The 16,722-nt window shown below is 40.4% G+C and overlaps 1 protein-coding gene across 5 annotated transcripts in view; it reads right to left on the bottom strand.

Moving 5' to 3' along the window:
• Nucleotides 1–16,722, bottom strand: part of elapor2a (endosome-lysosome associated apoptosis and autophagy regulator family member 2a) — a 29,601-nt gene that overhangs the window by 9,592 nt on the left and 3,287 nt on the right. For 3 of the 5 annotated variants that reach the window (XR_006982435.2, XM_047155157.2, XM_017465565.3), the window contains exons 2-16: nucleotides 13,783–13,903; nucleotides 11,180–11,369; nucleotides 9,126–9,273; nucleotides 8,903–8,992; nucleotides 8,658–8,763; nucleotides 8,369–8,521; nucleotides 6,916–7,004; nucleotides 6,641–6,821; nucleotides 6,280–6,408; nucleotides 5,881–5,971; nucleotides 5,320–5,422; nucleotides 5,038–5,175; nucleotides 3,339–3,602; nucleotides 1,697–1,870; nucleotides 1,421–1,601 (exon numbers count right to left, since the gene is read on the bottom strand). Coding sequence is in view for 4 of the 5 variants with exons in the window: in XM_047155157.2 (XP_047011113.1) it covers nucleotides 1,421–1,601; nucleotides 1,697–1,870; nucleotides 3,339–3,602; nucleotides 5,038–5,175; nucleotides 5,320–5,422; nucleotides 5,881–5,971; nucleotides 6,280–6,408; nucleotides 6,641–6,821; nucleotides 6,916–7,004; nucleotides 8,369–8,521; nucleotides 8,658–8,763; nucleotides 8,903–8,992; nucleotides 9,126–9,273; nucleotides 11,180–11,369; nucleotides 13,783–13,903 (2,158 nt within the window). In the remaining variant the exon portion in view is untranslated. Of the gene's footprint in view, nucleotides 1–1,420; nucleotides 1,602–1,696; nucleotides 1,871–3,338; nucleotides 3,603–5,037; nucleotides 5,176–5,319; nucleotides 5,423–5,880; nucleotides 5,972–6,279; nucleotides 6,409–6,640; nucleotides 6,822–6,915; nucleotides 7,005–8,368; nucleotides 8,522–8,657; nucleotides 8,764–8,902; nucleotides 8,993–9,125; nucleotides 9,274–11,179; nucleotides 11,370–11,850; nucleotides 11,957–13,782; nucleotides 13,904–16,722 lie in introns of those variants that run through there. The other 2 variants (XM_047155160.2, XM_047155159.2) reach the window with 2 other exon arrangements.

Genomic DNA, 16,722 nt, shown 5'->3' with positions numbered 1-16,722 from the left:
CAGTGGGCAGTTTAACTGCTCAGGACAAACAAGGGACTCATGAACAACTATCACAAAACATAAACACAGTCGTTGATCATCCAGGTAACGACACACAGTATTAATAATCAAGCGTGTGTAAACTTTTGAACTGGTTCATTTGTGTAAATTCAGTTATTATTGTGTCTTGTGAACTATGCAGTATGTAAACATCTGTCATGTGAAATAGATTATTCAGGGCAGTACTAAATTTTAAAAAATACAATTTTCATGATCTCTCTTATTTATTATTTTTTATTATTAACATTTTGCAGATTCTGCAAGGCGTATGTAAACTTATGAGCTCAACTGTGTGTATCTCTGGAGTTGGACATCAATATTTTCAGCTTCACAGAAGTTGTTGTATTGGTGTTATTTCTGAAAATTTTAATACTGCTGAATATTTGATTTCAGCTGTGCTATCAATGTTCAGCTCTCCTTGAGGGCAATCTCATTCGGTCTCTCTTTATTGCTACTTGTAGCCAATCGGAGCAAGCCTTTTTTTACACAGCCTTAATTTGAGAAGTATAATTAGACTTGGGTATAATATATAATGGCAGGCAAACAACAAAAAAAAGCTCTTGGGACAACTAATCTCCACTGAAAATCACTGGCCCCAAGCTACAGAACACTTTAGAAGCATGTCCCCGATCTGTTCTTCCTACTGGGCTTTCTCTGGATATACTGCAGAGTTGAAACACTGACCAACACATTTAAGAACTGGTTTTACTCCGAAGTGGCTCGTCAAACATTTACATAAACATCATAAGCATGGTAAACATCGTAAGTGTTGGAATATTGCACAGATTACAAATGTTTACAAATTGCAGTCTGGGGTGCTGGGACAAGGAGATTATGTTTCCACCTATTTTTATTCATTACTGCTCCGAAGATGTGACTCAGTAGATTGCTGAGGCAGTCACCAGTGTTCTTTTCTCTCATACATTAACCAAAGATAAAACTTTGTCTCTATTTGGTTTCATTTTAGAGCAATATTTTAAATTTGATATGTACGTTTGGGCACAACACTTTCTATTTATTCCTTGTGCTACTCACTTGAGTGGTGGATTTTAACTCTTATTGGAAAGAACATTGGTAATTAACTAGATAACAACATAAATCAACTTCTGGAAAATATGCAACAGAATTTTTTTTTTAAAACAACAAGACTATGCATTTATCCATACGGTCAATCAAATAAACATATAGTCATGGCTTCCACATTTGATTGTGAGAGTTTTTGGGCCACCAAATTAGAGACTGAACAAACAGATTGGTGCCCTGACTACTGCAGTTTATGTTTCCATTAGAGTGTTTATATTGTTACGCATCAATGTAATGTCTGAATGGTTTTTCTGATATTGTCAAGTCCTTCATCTGCAAAATCCCGTCAACAACTTACCAAGAAACGTGTCTGCCAGACTGATCGACTGTGAGGCAAGAGCAGTCCTGAAGCCCCGCCCATCAGAGGGAATGATAGTTGATTGACAGATAAAGGTTTCTACATAGTTGGCCTCAGCACTGTGAGAATCTTTATCAGACAGGTCTGTAACATTATCTGTACACATCGCAGGCCTGTGACCCTGGAGAGAACAGAAATCAAACAAGAACTGAAAAACCTGACTTTGAAAAGCATCATATAATCCCAGTTTAAGCCTGTGTGTGAGTGTATACAAACCTGTGTCCCACACAAGCTGATGTTGAAGAGATGGTAGTACTTGGTGCCCTTGGAAGTGAAGCTGGGGCCATTCATGACGGAGCCGGTGGAGCCCAGGGGACTGAAATCATACTGCAGAGTTCTGTTGAGCTCTGTGTGTGTGAACGAACAGTCACTGTAGCACAAGCTGTGCTCCTAAAACAAACAGAATACATTTCAAAGCCCAATCCTACACAATACATTACCATTTCACAACCAGAGTAATCACTGTCTACAGACTGCCTTATTTAAATTCCATTAAATAAAACTTGTTTCACTTGTTTTGCTCGGCTGGCCACATATCCAGCAGCTCAAACTCTGGTACTACCAACCAAATCAATAAAAAGCACAGTTGAAGATTATAAATAGGAGCCAATCAAATCGTAAACATCTACAAGATCCCATTGTTATGCTGCAGAGCTCCAGCATGAAACATCTGGAGTGGTTTGATCTATTTTTGGTCTGGACTCCTCTCTGCTGGAATCAGCTACTACAACACTACCACACTGATAAATAATAATAACAGGAGCTCTCCAAATGCACTTATGAAATCTCTACTTACTGCTCTCTTAATTGTGATTACCAAACTGATAATACCATAACAGAACGAAATTAAGTGAGTACTGTAACCATATAGTGCCTTAAAGAATATTAGTGTAGTGTGAGCAGAAAGGAGGGGTTACATCCTAAAAATTTGGAAACCTTTGCTCGATGTTGAGTTTGTGAAGTATTATGTGTCATTTATAATGTAATGTAATATTAAAGTACCCACATGCATGAAATATTCGTTCATTATAATGTAATAATAATTGCTATTGTTCATGCCATAAACAATCAGTAAGTGATAGCAAGAATTTTGAAAGGCGAACTTCCAGAGTGGTTGTGTGAAATGAACAGCTGGTGTTGAATCTTTGTTAAATCTTTGGTTATAATGGAACTAGGAAGCTCAATAGGGCACATATCTCAGAAAATATACTTGCTACTATGTATTTTGGAGCATTTCTGCTGTTGTGGCCAGGGATCCTTGACCAAGCAAGACAAAGACACAACGCACCTTATACATAGACTGCACTGAAAGATTTATACACTCCTAACTGAAGTGGAAAATGTGGGAGACTACAATTTTTGTCATGTTTGTCCTTCAGTCATTAAACTTCTTACACTACAAGATTTGCCCAGAATGAAAGCACCACACACTTTCCAATTATGCTCATGAGTTCCAACCAATCAGAATCCTGCTTCTTTGGATCCTGGGATCTTCCAGAATTTCTCAGGAACTAACATGCAGGATGATGATTCAACTAGGATGTCTTGGACTTTTATATTGTATATGTTGTCAAAATTGTTTTCTCAGTATTCCCCCTGCCCCACACTATAGGATTTGAGTCTCTGAGGGCAGTGGGTAGCTCAGTGGTTAAGACGTCGGACTTCTGATCAGAACGTCGTTAGTTCAAATATCAGCACCAACAAACTGCCACTGCTGGGCAAGATTTGCAAGCAAATGGGATAAATTTAAGTTGCTCTGGATAGGGGTATTTGCCAAATTCCATAAATGTAAACACTGGACATCAATAAGATCAGCAACCTGATTATCCTCTAGCATGGCTAGAAGCATTGACTGTACCTTGTTGCTGCGGCCACCTGGTCCACAGGGCTGGCATGCGTCTTGGCCGTATATATGGTGTCCTGAGAGGAAAGTGCTGGGTGGGCATTCCTGGCACTGATTGGTTTCTTCGTCTATATAATAGCCGGCAGGACAAGGCACGCAGGCCGAACCCGGCTGCTGAGACTCAATAGCACAAGCCCTGCATTCCCAAGCTACACCATCCAGAGCGTTCGTTACGGTAATTGAGTAGATCTTCGCCATGTCGTTGACATACTGACGCCCCTAAGAGAGACACACAAAGTTCATTTATTAGGTTTCTTCCTTTATAAAATGTAGTAGGCAACTACACTGCAAATACATCATTATATAAAAAGCCCAGATGTAATTATCACATTAACATCGATGCAATATGGCTTCCACCGTCATTATTCAGCAGCTTATAAAATAGCACTTGACTGAACTCATTGTATTTTGTTGCACAATGTATTAGGCATACAGAGGCGGAAAGCATGAAGGTGTGAAAAACTCGATATGTACAGTTTAGTGTTGTAGCACGTGACTAGACAGACCACAAGAATGTATATGTGTATTTATATGTGTATTTATGTGTAATGTGTATTTAAACTGTGGAAGTCATTTTGACCCATAACATAACGGACGTAACTTTTCTTCCCAACATAACAGAAGGGTTAAGGGATAATCTGCTGGGGGGGGGGGTCCCCAGACCACCTCCTAATATGGTTTGAGTGATCGGATCCCGATGTGTCTTTGAGACACATGTTCACATCTATACTTACCGTCCCATCGCCCAACCTCACCGCTCCAGCGTCCTGCTTTGTTCGTGATCCTGAGCTTGTGTCTCCTGTCTGTGTGGAGATTCTCATGTTCTTTCCGCCTCTTTATTGGTTTCCTCCAGGTTCTCCGGTTTCCTCACGCCTCCCACAATCATGGCTGCGGGTGGATGGGCTATGCTAATTTGGGCCCTGGATCCATTACGATCCTGACCAGGATTTGTAGATGCATGAATGAATGAATGAATTTTGGAAACAAAACCTGTCCTCTCTGATCGATTACGTTTCAGACAATGGTGCACATTTTAAATTTTGGCTATTAAAGCTATTCCTTTATTCAATACAGTACTGTTAACAAAGGTCTTGCGTTACAGTGTCATACTTGCTTTGAAGTTTTAAATGGTGTAGGCATTCCTGGATTCCTGGACATTACATTACATTAATAAATTGTGCCTTATTTATGTCTTTATTGGAACCCTGTCCAGGGTGTACCCCGCGTTGTGCCCCATGTTCCCTGGGATAGGCTTCAGGTTCCCCGTGACCCTGAAGGAAGGATAAGCGGTATAGAAGATGGATGGATGGATGGATATTTATGTCTTTAATGTTGGCCTCAAATAGTATTTGCAGTCCAAAACATACGTTTTGGCATGACATGTGAACTGTCAGAGTGTAGCGCTGGACTTAATACTGCTCCTCGCTTGAGCTGATATCACACAAGAAAAATGGGCTTAAGTCTAAGGTCAGGATCACACATAACTGCGACACAGCTTTGTTCTTGAGGATAAATCTGTAGCTACTGTATGTCTGAGGTCTGAATACCAATGAGCACAAGTTCAGCATTAAATCCTCACTGTGTGCGTAACTAAACTCTGAATACAGCCTTACATACAGTATCTATGTATGTGAGTCTGAGTGTGTACACGTACATCTTTAGCCTGGTTAGTGCGTTGAAAAGCCCACGTGTAAGACACAGATGCATTCTTAGTCATGATATGCGTGTAGGACTGCTTCTCCTTACTGCCTTCCCACGATTCCACCACATTGGTGCTTCGTCTGTCTGTGTCCTGCAGAAAACACATATGCAGAAGAGCTTCCTTAGACAGAAAACTAACCCAAACTAAAGTTGGGCACAAAGGATGCCAAGAATGAGGAAGTGAAGTGCTGAAAAAAGCATGAGCTCCACATGGACCACACACACACACACTCACCATCATGAAGTAAAGCTGACAATCAGCTGAACATATGGTTTCAAACACGAAGGTGATGCGTCCAAACTCAGTTCCACTGATTCCACTAACTGATGTTGGTAACCTGAGAGACATAACCAGAAAACTTTCAACAACTGCAGCCTTTTATACTGTAACACATCTGGATGTGATCTTTCATAACTGAGACTACCAGCTAGCGATAAGCATTAATGTTTGTATGTTTGTTTTAAAGCTAAAATTAAAAAGGAGGAAATCACACCACAGTACTGTTGTATACTCAAATCTGATTGGTCAGAAGGTGTTGATTAATTTTCTATAGCAGCAGCCCTGACGATAGTGCCAGCTGCATGGTTAATATTAAAATGTTTATTCAGAGATTCAAGACAATATTTGCCGCTCTATCAATATTCACTATTGGATCAGTTCATCCTTAAAAATACATTACATGTTCTTCAATAGGTAGATACTGTATCTTACATCACAGTGCATGCAAATGGCTTTCTCTCCATTCCGTGACTGGAAACCTTTACCTGATCATTTTAGAGAGCTGGTTTGTCTCACCTGAATCCAGGAGCTTTAAGGTTTAGGATGAGGTAATCATTATCTGATCCTCCAGCTCCAGAACGAATGTGATCTCCTGCTACCTCCCAACCTAACAGACACACACACACACACACACACACACACACACAAATCAGTAAAGTATGGGCTGCTCAAATGTGCATAAAAATGTATATGTTTACACGCAAAGCACAGTGGTTTTTAAAAAAAAAAAAAAAAAAAAAAAGAGTGTATGCAACTCTTTCTCATGTTCCTTTATCCTGGAACAGCTGCTCATAGTGCAACAGTGCCATCTGTCTGTCAACGACTGGCTCTGCATCTGTATGCCACTGGCCTTTAAGCTGTTTCCTACAGTTTCATACAGATGGATGTCGCTCTCTCTCTCTCTCTCTCTCTCACCATTCATGCCATCACACTTGGTGTTGGCCACATTGAAGCACGACGACTTCATGCCAGAGGGCAGAATGTTCCACCACTTATATTCATAGCCCAGGGCTGGCTCTGTGCCTGCAGGACAAGGCTGGCACGCTAGATGGTGACAGAGAAAATCCAAAACACATACCACATCAGCACTAGCGTTCTATTCAGAAAGAAACAACAAAAACATTTGAAATGTATTCGGTTCTTCACTATATTTTATTCAAGCCCTTACACACAGCTACAACATAACAAATCTACCCCAATGACTCCACCTACTGTACTCAAAGCCTCAACATACTTGAGAAGACATTTACACTGAAGAAGGAACTCTGGAAATCACCTTTGAGGCCTTCTGAATAGGTTCCTTGTGGGCAAGGAGAGCATGTAGCAGTGTTGTTGTTATAAAAGCCAGGGTTACAGGGTGGGCATGGCTCACGTTTACCAGAAGGGGGCAGTGTTACAGCATCAGGAGCATCTTCCAAACAGATCTTCGGCTCGATCCACTTATACATAATCTGAGTCTGAGAGACAGGGAGAAAGGCCTCAACACGTTTAATTAATCAGTATTACAAATATTATGGTATGAGGTATTAATGTAAAGTATGATCGCATTACCTTGCCCTCTTTATCACAAACACTGTGGATCTGGAAGTAGTCTTTCTCTGAGCACGCAGGTCTGGGCTTACACTCTGTAGAGCCCTCCACTGGTCCATACAGAAAGAAGAGACGAATTTCAAAACACATTCAAACCATTGTGTATTATTATTTTATTGTATATTATACACATGGACCTGGCCAATATCAAATCTGCCATCATTAAGGTTCATTGGACTTTAAAACCTACATTCACAAACACAATGCAACTTTGAACAACAACTAACCACTCATCACAGATTTTTCTCAGAGAGAGAGGCTCGTACAGCTTCTTTTTATAAGATATAATCATGCTCTTTTTGATGAATGAATGTTTTGAACTAATTGCAGTTGCACAGAACTGTTTTGCACGGTCTTTAGCAGTGATGTTTGGTGGTAAGTGGGATCTTTTAGCTGTATTCATGTTCAGCACACGTGAATTGTAGAGGGCTTTGGCTGAATACACATTGTGATGATGCATGTGACGTAACTTTTCCTAAATCTGTGGAAAATTTGCGTTAATTTTGAAAAACTGCAAGCTCCTCCGAATATTGCTGTTTGCATGACTTTGCATTCATTTCTGCAATCGAAAAATCCTGGAGGGACTGTATCCTGGGAGTACTGGGCATGAAGTGCCACCCATACAACCTGAGTGGGAAAACAATCCATCACAAGGCCCCAGGCACACAGACATTTATAGCTAGGGGCAATTTAGCATCCAGGATCCAGGATCAAACCAGCAACCCACAATGTACCACTGCACTACCAGTTAAAACTGTAAAATTGCACTTATTACACAATTTGTAACAATTGTCATATTCAGCAACTTGTATCATATTTTCCCCATGTTGTATAAGTATTTCATCCGTATTGCGTAGCCCTACTTGCAATCCCACAGACTGTGAAAATTGTGTTTCTTCAAACATTCAGCATTGTTAGAGTTTGTTATTTAGTTATTTTAATATAATCATTTGTTTTATATTTATAAAAAGACATGTCGTATGTATATGGATTTTGCTGGCTTTTGCTGCTCTTTAACCAAACCCACTGGCGTCTGCTTCATTTCTGATCACGTGATATAATCATTCGTTCATTAATGCACTCATTTTCAGTGAGCACAGTATCCTGGTCACGATGCCACGGTGCATCTGGAACCTATTCTGGGAACACTTCACAGGGCACCATGCACACATACATTCTTCGCTCCCTAAAAGCAAAATCATTATTATTTATTACATTTCATATTGGTTGAGCACTTTGTAGACCTGCAGATTACAGTGTTCTCATTAACCATGCGTGATTTCAGCAGAATACTGAATACACTGTTCTCATTTGGAGAGGAACTAAATCTTATACTCAGCAACTTGTTACCAAATCAGCATTTGAAAACACCTGTGATAACATACAGTATAAATTATAGTGGTGATATGCTTACATGCATAGTGTGTGTCCATGTCGCAGGGAGTGCAAGAGCTGGCTCCTCTGCCTGAGTATGTGTTTCTGGGGCAGGGTTGACATGAGGAAGAGCCGGGAGTGTTACTGAAGGTGCCCGGCTTACAGGGCAAGCACTCGGACATGTATGCCACACCTGAGAGAGAAAGAGAAAAAAAAGAGGGTGGAAAGGAGGAATATAGAAGAAAATTACATTAGGAAAGATGAAAATTACATTAGTGTCAACAAAGCCATTTAAATTAAGATCAATGTTTCCTTTTATTGCACTGCACCTTCTATCTGGATGTTCTTTAGAAGCACTGGTTTGACTACTTTAGCCCCCACGGTAACTCCTGTGGTTCTCCAGTACAGCACATTTGTACCAGATTTCAAACTAACCTGCATGGGTGGAAAAGGCCCTGCTGTAAACGCACACAGTGACTGACTGCAGAACAGTTTTTACAGGATGTTACACTCTACACCTCAGAGGCAATTGCAAAACAAGCCAGTATGTGTAGGCATGCGAATACTTAAGTACCGTGTGTTTGGCCCACTGTCCATTGTTTGTCAGCTTCATCCATTTCTTATCAGACGTCTTGTCCATTTCCTGGCACTGGTCATTCTGAATCTGTTGCAGTAAACAGCATGATAAATGAATACGCACATTCAAAGCATTTATTTCAAATCATTTAAAGAAGATCCACCACCTCCTGCCATGGTTACATCGTTAATGAGGTGTTTAAGACAGGTGTGCTACTTACAAAGAACTCAAAGAAGATGTTGTTATCCACATATTGATAGTCAAAGGAGACAGAGCCTGGCTTCTTGAGATGAACTGCGTAGACAAGCAAGACACTACACTCATCTCGGTTCGACTCCACATAACTACCACGAGCAATCCATGAGGAGCTGAAAGGAAAACAGGACACCACACACACACACACACACACACACACACACACATACACAGAAAAATAACAAAGTCATAAGTAAACAGTGTAGAACAAGTAGAATTCGACGCCAGCAACTCGATGCCTCTGCAGCCAACAAGTCTAGTCCTTCTTGTTAATAATTCATATCCTTCAAATACCTTTAAATATATATTTCAAACAGGAAAGAACCTATTGAAGAAAAACTATTTCAGACATTTGACCTTGCTGTGGCTTTAACCCTGTTTGAATCAATTCCAAAATCTGGTGGTAACATTGATAATTCCATATAAAGCTTACAAACATTCAACCACTCGTTCTTGAGCTATCCTCCTAATGAGAATCTAATGAGATATATTTCACGTTATTCACGTGAAATAAATTCACTCAAGAAATCCGCAAATATAAAGAATTCACAAAGTCCATGAATAAAGTTATGTGTAATAAAGTGGAATGACTCAGGAAAAAGTATTGCGCACACTAAGAAAAAGCAGTTCTCCAAGGCAAGGTAAGGCAAGGAACCCGCTGAAATCCGTAAGTAATTATACCCCCTATCTGTGCAAATGAATATCAGCTGGGTTAGTACATTGATGGTCTATAAAAAGGCTTTTCGTTACCAAGGTGTCACACAAGAAACATCTCACGACGGGTAAAAGCAAAGAGCTCTCCCAAGACCTTCAGAACCTTATTGTTGTGAAACATATTGAGTGGAATCGGATACAGACGTATTTCAAACCTTCTGAATCCTCCAGTAAGCACCATTGGGGCCATTATCTGCAAGTGGAAGCAACATCACTCCGTCATCAACCGGCCATGCACAGGAGCTCCTCGCAAGATTTATGACCAGGGAGTCAAAAGAATAGTCAGAAGCGTAGCCCAAGAGCCAAGGACCACTCAGAAAGAGCTCCAGAAACACTTGGAGGCAGCAGGTCCCATCGTCACAGAGAAAACAATAGGCAATGCACTCCACTGCTCACGCTCACCCCGTAAGACTCCATTACTAAAGAAAAGGCATGTCGAAGCTCATTTAAAGTTTGCTACAACTCATTCGGACAATGAAATACTGGGAGAGTGTAGTCTGGTCAGACGAGAGCAAAATTGAACTTTTTGGATGTCATACTTCACACCATGTTTAGGGAAGAAATGGCACTGCACATCACCCTTAAAACACTATACCAACAGTGAATTTGGTACGTGGGCGGACCTTCCAGCAGGACAACGATCCAAAGCATACAGCAAAGGAAACTCTCAATTGGTTTCAGAGAAAAAAAATCAAGGCATTAGAATGGTCCGGTCAATCACCTGACTTTAATATCTTTGGCCAAATTGGCCAAAATCACACCTGAATGCTGCAGTCGATTAATTTCTTCATACAGGAAGCATCTGGATGCTCTCATTACAAACAAAGGCTTCTCCACTAAGTATTAAATAAATTTCAGTTAGCGTGTTCAATACTTTTTTTCCCTGTGTCATTCCGCTTTGTTACACATAACTTTATATATGGACTTTAATGTTGTGCATTCTTTATATTTACAGATATCTTTAGTTAATACTGATGTCTGGTGAAAAATTCATGTGAATAGCTTCACTGGAAATATATTTACTGAAAAAAATGTTGACGCGTTCAATTTTTTTTGTATTTATAAGGCATTAGAAAATAGCAATTGTTGTAGTACACATTCAGCATTGTGGGTTATTAACAATGAAGTGGGTCACATTCCTGCAATAATTTGGACCTCACTAAAATTTTTATCCTGGTTATGGCCCTGACTCTAAACCAAAAATTTTAACTTAACTGTATTCTAGATGAAATCTGAAAATAATATAATATTTTAAAATATCAAAACTGTGATAACACTGCAGTGAGAAGTGAACATGCCACTCACCCGTTACAGCTTGGCCCATCATGTCTGTTTGGTGTGTTATCAAGAGATGTCTCCAGGCTGCTGAATCCAGGGGGAATGTCATCCCACTCATCAAAGCGAATACCACTGCCGAGAGAGAAGGACCCGGCTGCACACTGAGTGCACTCTTGAGAAGACATCTCCAAAAACTCCCCAGCTCCACAAGAGAATGCTACCAAAGAAAGGTTTAATCACTCACAAGATATCGAAGCTCAATATGCCCAGAAGACATGAAATTATTTTGCAAAATAATTAAGAGCATTAGGATTGGCCCAGTAATAGATACACACCCATACAAACACCTTTACACATAATTGCACTCTACATGAACTTGCACTACCACGCCTAGACCTTCCTAGAAACTCATAACATGTTGTATAATGCAGTATTTGCAATAAACGCCGCTCTAAAACAGCCACATTTACCTGGAACCTTCTTACAAGTTCTTACCAAGTTGCCACTGGTTCCAAATTTCCAAGAACCCCATGATGGTTATCCATTGTGCACGGTCCACTGTTATTGACAGTGTATTTTACAACTTCTAACAGCCAGGAGTGAAAACTGCCCTGATAAGTTATGCCATAAGGTCATGAGAGACCGGAAAGAACTTAGGACTAACTGGAAAGGTGTTCAGAGAAGATCACTGCACTCACCCCACTGAGAGGGACATTGTTAACCTTGTAGAACCTGGAGAAGCCACACAGTGATGTTCAGGTAATAGAAATTGCAGAATTCTTGAAGCAGCATGTTTCTAACTAATACCCATGAGGAAGAGATGCTCCTCACAGCATGGTAAGTCACTGCAGGGTCTGGGCATCCAGCCCATCTATAGACCGTTGTGATGTCATCTACCACCCATTTGCCAGTCACTGTTTAGACAAGGAAGTCCCTTTTCCTCCATGGCAGATGGACAGATCGTCTGATGATCTGATATGTGCTCTCCAGTCTAAACAGTACAGAATGGTATGTACTGGGCACAACAAAAAATGATCTCCAGCATTGCCTTCATGTAAGGTCCTCAATTGATATACAAAATGAGTCAAATGAGATAGGCAGAATTCCTGGGTTCAAACCATGTTTCACCCAAGAATCATCTAGCCCTCTATTCATTCAGGGCAAGCTTATCACCAAAGCATGCTGTTCTCCTACACTGAAGTGATCACTAACAAAAAGGCTTCAAAAGTTTTCAGATACCCATTTCAGATCGGCTCATTTAGATTGGCCTTAATGGACCCTAGCACAAGGGGGAAATCCCACACTAAGCTCTCGGTGAAATGTGGAGGATGGAGACACCTTTGCCCATTCATAGGAAGGCCCTAAAAATTATAAGAGCACCCAGAGAGATACCATCATGCTGTGGTGTGTGATGATGATCCCACATACAATTTTATTGTAGATAGGGACTTGCTGGGATCTAGCAGTCCATGAAGAAACACTCCAGGCAATGCACTGGATCTAGCCAATGATGTGCACACCATTCACAAAACAGTTTCCACATAAAATCATACAAGGCCCACATTCAGGGGTGTTTCCTGAATTGCTTGGTCATCGTTCTCAGTTGGTGATTCAATCAGAGGAGCCAAACACACAGGCAGAGGTGACCTTGTTGGGGCTGCCAAATCTCTCTATTAATTTGAGACATCTGTTGCCTCAAATGAGTTTTCCAACCACTAATGAAAACCAAGGTCTTGTTGGCCATCTCTGGGACATGACCAGGACTCTGTGGCTTAGTTGATGATTTACTGTATGAGGAATGTAAGAAGATGGTGAGGCCAGTCATAGACCAGCAAGCTGTCTGAGTCTTCTAACAAAAAACACAATTGGCAATGCACTGACCTCTACCATATTTTCTACCATACCATAAATCTTCCTGCAAGACCTTCATTTGTCCAAGAGCAGCATTTTCTGTGTTATTGCACCATGTTTGTTTATAATCCTTGACCCAGTACCATTTTTCTCATAGGTAGCCAGGTTATAACTTCTCTCTTGCAAAGTTTGAATAATCTAGCCTTTAGCCTTGGTCGACCAGTACCTGATGCTGAAGAAACTTGGCAAATTGATTGCATAATTTTATGTAAAAATATCATATTTGAATCCCTCCCCATCAACGCTATGTACACAAATATTTTGGGCATATTTTAGAGAGCAAAATACTGGTTGCATTACAATGATTAAGTACATCCCAGATTTCAAAAGATCAAGCTAAACCTAGACAGAGTACAATCGGAAACTAGGTACACAACATGTTTTAGGAAACAATAACAGACCACTATCTACTCTCTGTAGGATGAGGAAAAATACATCACTTCAGAGAATGAAAAAAGGAAACGATGGCTAAAGAACATCCAAGAGAGTCCAAGAGGAAATTCCTTTCAGCAGATAAGGGTGTGAAATGTATTAGCCAAAGCACCCTGCTGCTGGAGTGTTGGACGTTTTCTGGCACTTGTTCTTCTTGCTGTCAATTTGTGAGTATTTAAAACCCTTCTTGGCTGTTGGCCAACAAACAATGAATAAAATCTCTCCAAAAATATGAACCCTCTCTTGTTTACTACTTTACATGCATACAGACACACACATGGACCTACTGCAGTCAGTGCCCTGCACAGGGTCCGGCAGTCCCTTGCACTCGCCTGGCCTCTGAGGTATCGCCACTCTCCATCTGGAGCCACTGCTGTCACATTCTGTGTACTCAAAGTAGTAATCCCCCTGCAACCACAAACACACTAGCAATTTAACACATGCACCCACAAACACATTTCACACACTTACACTTCTTTTGGTTACTTTGTTTTGACCAAAGCAGCCGGAGAAACAGAGGCTCTACATTACTGGATGAGGACAGTAGGTGAACACTGACAGTAAGTGCTGCCAATGTAAACACAACTGAACAATAGACAAAATGTAATGAGTGTGAGTCATATGCTGCAGTGCCACCACACCCTTTCCCCTACAGATACCCTCAAGTACAACACCCTGGCAAACAACACCACAATTAGGACACCTAACCTACAGTTTATAATCATTTTGCTACAGAGGGGAAAGACAGAGAGGATGACACAGTGGGAGAGAGGCAAAATATTAGAATAAGATAATATTAGAAAAAGAAATTCTCATTTTCACAATAGGAGAAATGAGGAATATCGATTGAACTGTAAACACATTCATAAAAATATTATTTCTGTATTCTTTTAATACAATATATTAGCTCAATACTTTAATAAACATATTTTCATTCATTTGTCTTCAGGAAGTGCTTTATCCTGGTCAGGGTCACAATGGATCTGGAGCTTGTCCTGTGAACACTTAAGAGTGAGGCAGGAAAACAGCCTGGATGGGACACCAGTCCATCATAGGGCACCCTGCACACACATATTAACACCTAAGGGAAATTTAGCATAGCCAATTCACCTACTTGCATGTGTTGGGAGGAGAAAGGAAACCAGAAAACCTGGAGAAAAAACAACACAGGCATTGGGAAAACTCCAGACATAGACAGTAACCTGGGCTCAGGTTCGAACCAGAGACCCCGGGTATGTGAGGTTGCAATGCATATTTTAAACAGTCAAAATAGGGACATTTCTGCATGCAAAACACTGGTACAACCCAACAATTACTTTTTGTGAAACCTCGCCTGGAGAAAATGACAACACTGAGCTTTTTCCTGTAATGTCTAACAAGTTTACTGACACTTATAGAGGGATCTTGAGAGTTCCTCCATGCAGAACAGTTTAAAATCCTTCATACCTGTTGATCACCCACCTCAGTACAAACCACAGGTTTTCAATATGATCAAATTCAGGAAGTGATGAGGGTTTTTTTTTTTGGTCTCACAACAAATTCTGTGGTGATTTGGGGACATGTTTGGATGTTGAAAGACATCTATAGATTTAAATAGTGTATTGGAATATTCTCTTTAATAGATGAAATACTGTAATAATTTGAAGTGTGTTGATTTATGACTGGAGGAGTGAAAAGCATGCAATCCTGTTTTCATATCGCAAGCTGCTGGCATATTTCAGACAGACTGAGACATGGGCCTCAGAGTGTTGTGTACTTCACAGTTTGATAACGGTATGAAGCACACATTCTTTTTGCAGAATAAAACACGAAAACGGCCCACCAGTCTCTTCCGGTGCTGATTGAAGCAGAAGGAAGGAAAGGTTGCCATCAGGAGGAAACTGATAAAAACTCAGAATTCCCTGCAAATCAACACACACCAGAGTGGAGCTGAGTATGGCTGTACCAACCCGCCTGGCTCCAGACTGCCATGACACAGGAGGCCCACAACACACAGAAAGCCAGGCTACAGATCATCACATTAACATAGAAACAGTGGCACTTTTAGGGGGAAAAAACATTAAACACTACTATTAATCAGTTTGAAACCCTCTAGATGAAACCCTTAAAGGTTGCATGTAAAACCTTATAATAAAACTTTTCCTGATCAAAGAGGGTCCCACATAGAACCCTTAACTCTCCAAAGAACCCTTGAGGAACCTTTTTTTTCTAAAAGTGTACCGTTAATGAGAACCACTGGAGTCTTTTTCATGGAATCTACTATAATCTACTTCAAATCCAAATGCTGCGAAATAACATTCTTATTCATTCTTTTATTCAATATCTACTTTCCTAACCTTGTTAAAAGTAATGAGTGTACATGCTTGGTTGTTACTGTATCTCTGAACTACATGTGACATTAAGTCTCAGTCAAGACATGAGGGAATAATCTTCCCATGTACAATACTAGTAGTTCAGCAGATTAAACTCCAGGAATGCGTAAGAGCCAAAAAAATATTTGACAAGACTTGCTCCTGTTTCCCCCATGACTTTATTAAAAATATGCCTTTTTAAGCATTTCCTTTACCCCAACTCTGACTCTTTTTTATCTTTAATGCTTTGTGCTAAAGACTTCCAGATCATAGTCTCAAGAGGACTAATGGACTAGACTCCCTTCCCTCAATTCACCCAAAACCAAAAATTGCTCAGAAAAATGCACTTCCTTTGCTTATGAAATTTATTTATATAAAACATTTTTATAAAATATAAAACATTTATAGTGTGATATCATTGCTAAAAAAAACCACCTGGTTTCATAACCCTTTTCTAATTTTAGTCATATATTTAGTCATTATTACATGTTATACCACATCAATGTTGAATGCTCAATTCTGATTTCTTAGAAGTTGTTCATTACTTTTGTATAACATCAATATAACAGGGTACACAGTGACTTAGTGGTTAGCACGTTCACCTCATGCCTGAAGGGTTGGGGGTTCGATTCCCGCTGCTGCTATGTGTATGGAGTTTGCATGTTCTCCCCATGCTGCAGGGGTTTCCTCCGGTTACTCCAGTTTCCTCCCCCAGTCCAAAGACATGTATGGTAGGTTGACTGTCATGTCCAAAGTGTCCGTAGTGTATGAATGGGTGTGTGAATGTGTATGTGAGTGTGCCCTGCAGTGGATTGGCACATTGTCCAGGGTGTACCCCGCCCTGTGCCCCATGCACCCTGGGATAGGCCCCAGGTG

The sequence above is a fragment of the Ictalurus punctatus genome, chromosome 4 (genome assembly GCF_001660625.3).
Source record: "Ictalurus punctatus breed USDA103 chromosome 4, Coco_2.0, whole genome shotgun sequence".
NCBI lineage: Eukaryota > Metazoa > Chordata > Actinopteri > Siluriformes > Ictaluridae > Ictalurus > Ictalurus punctatus.
This window is presented reverse-complemented; position numbering and strand designations above follow the sequence as displayed.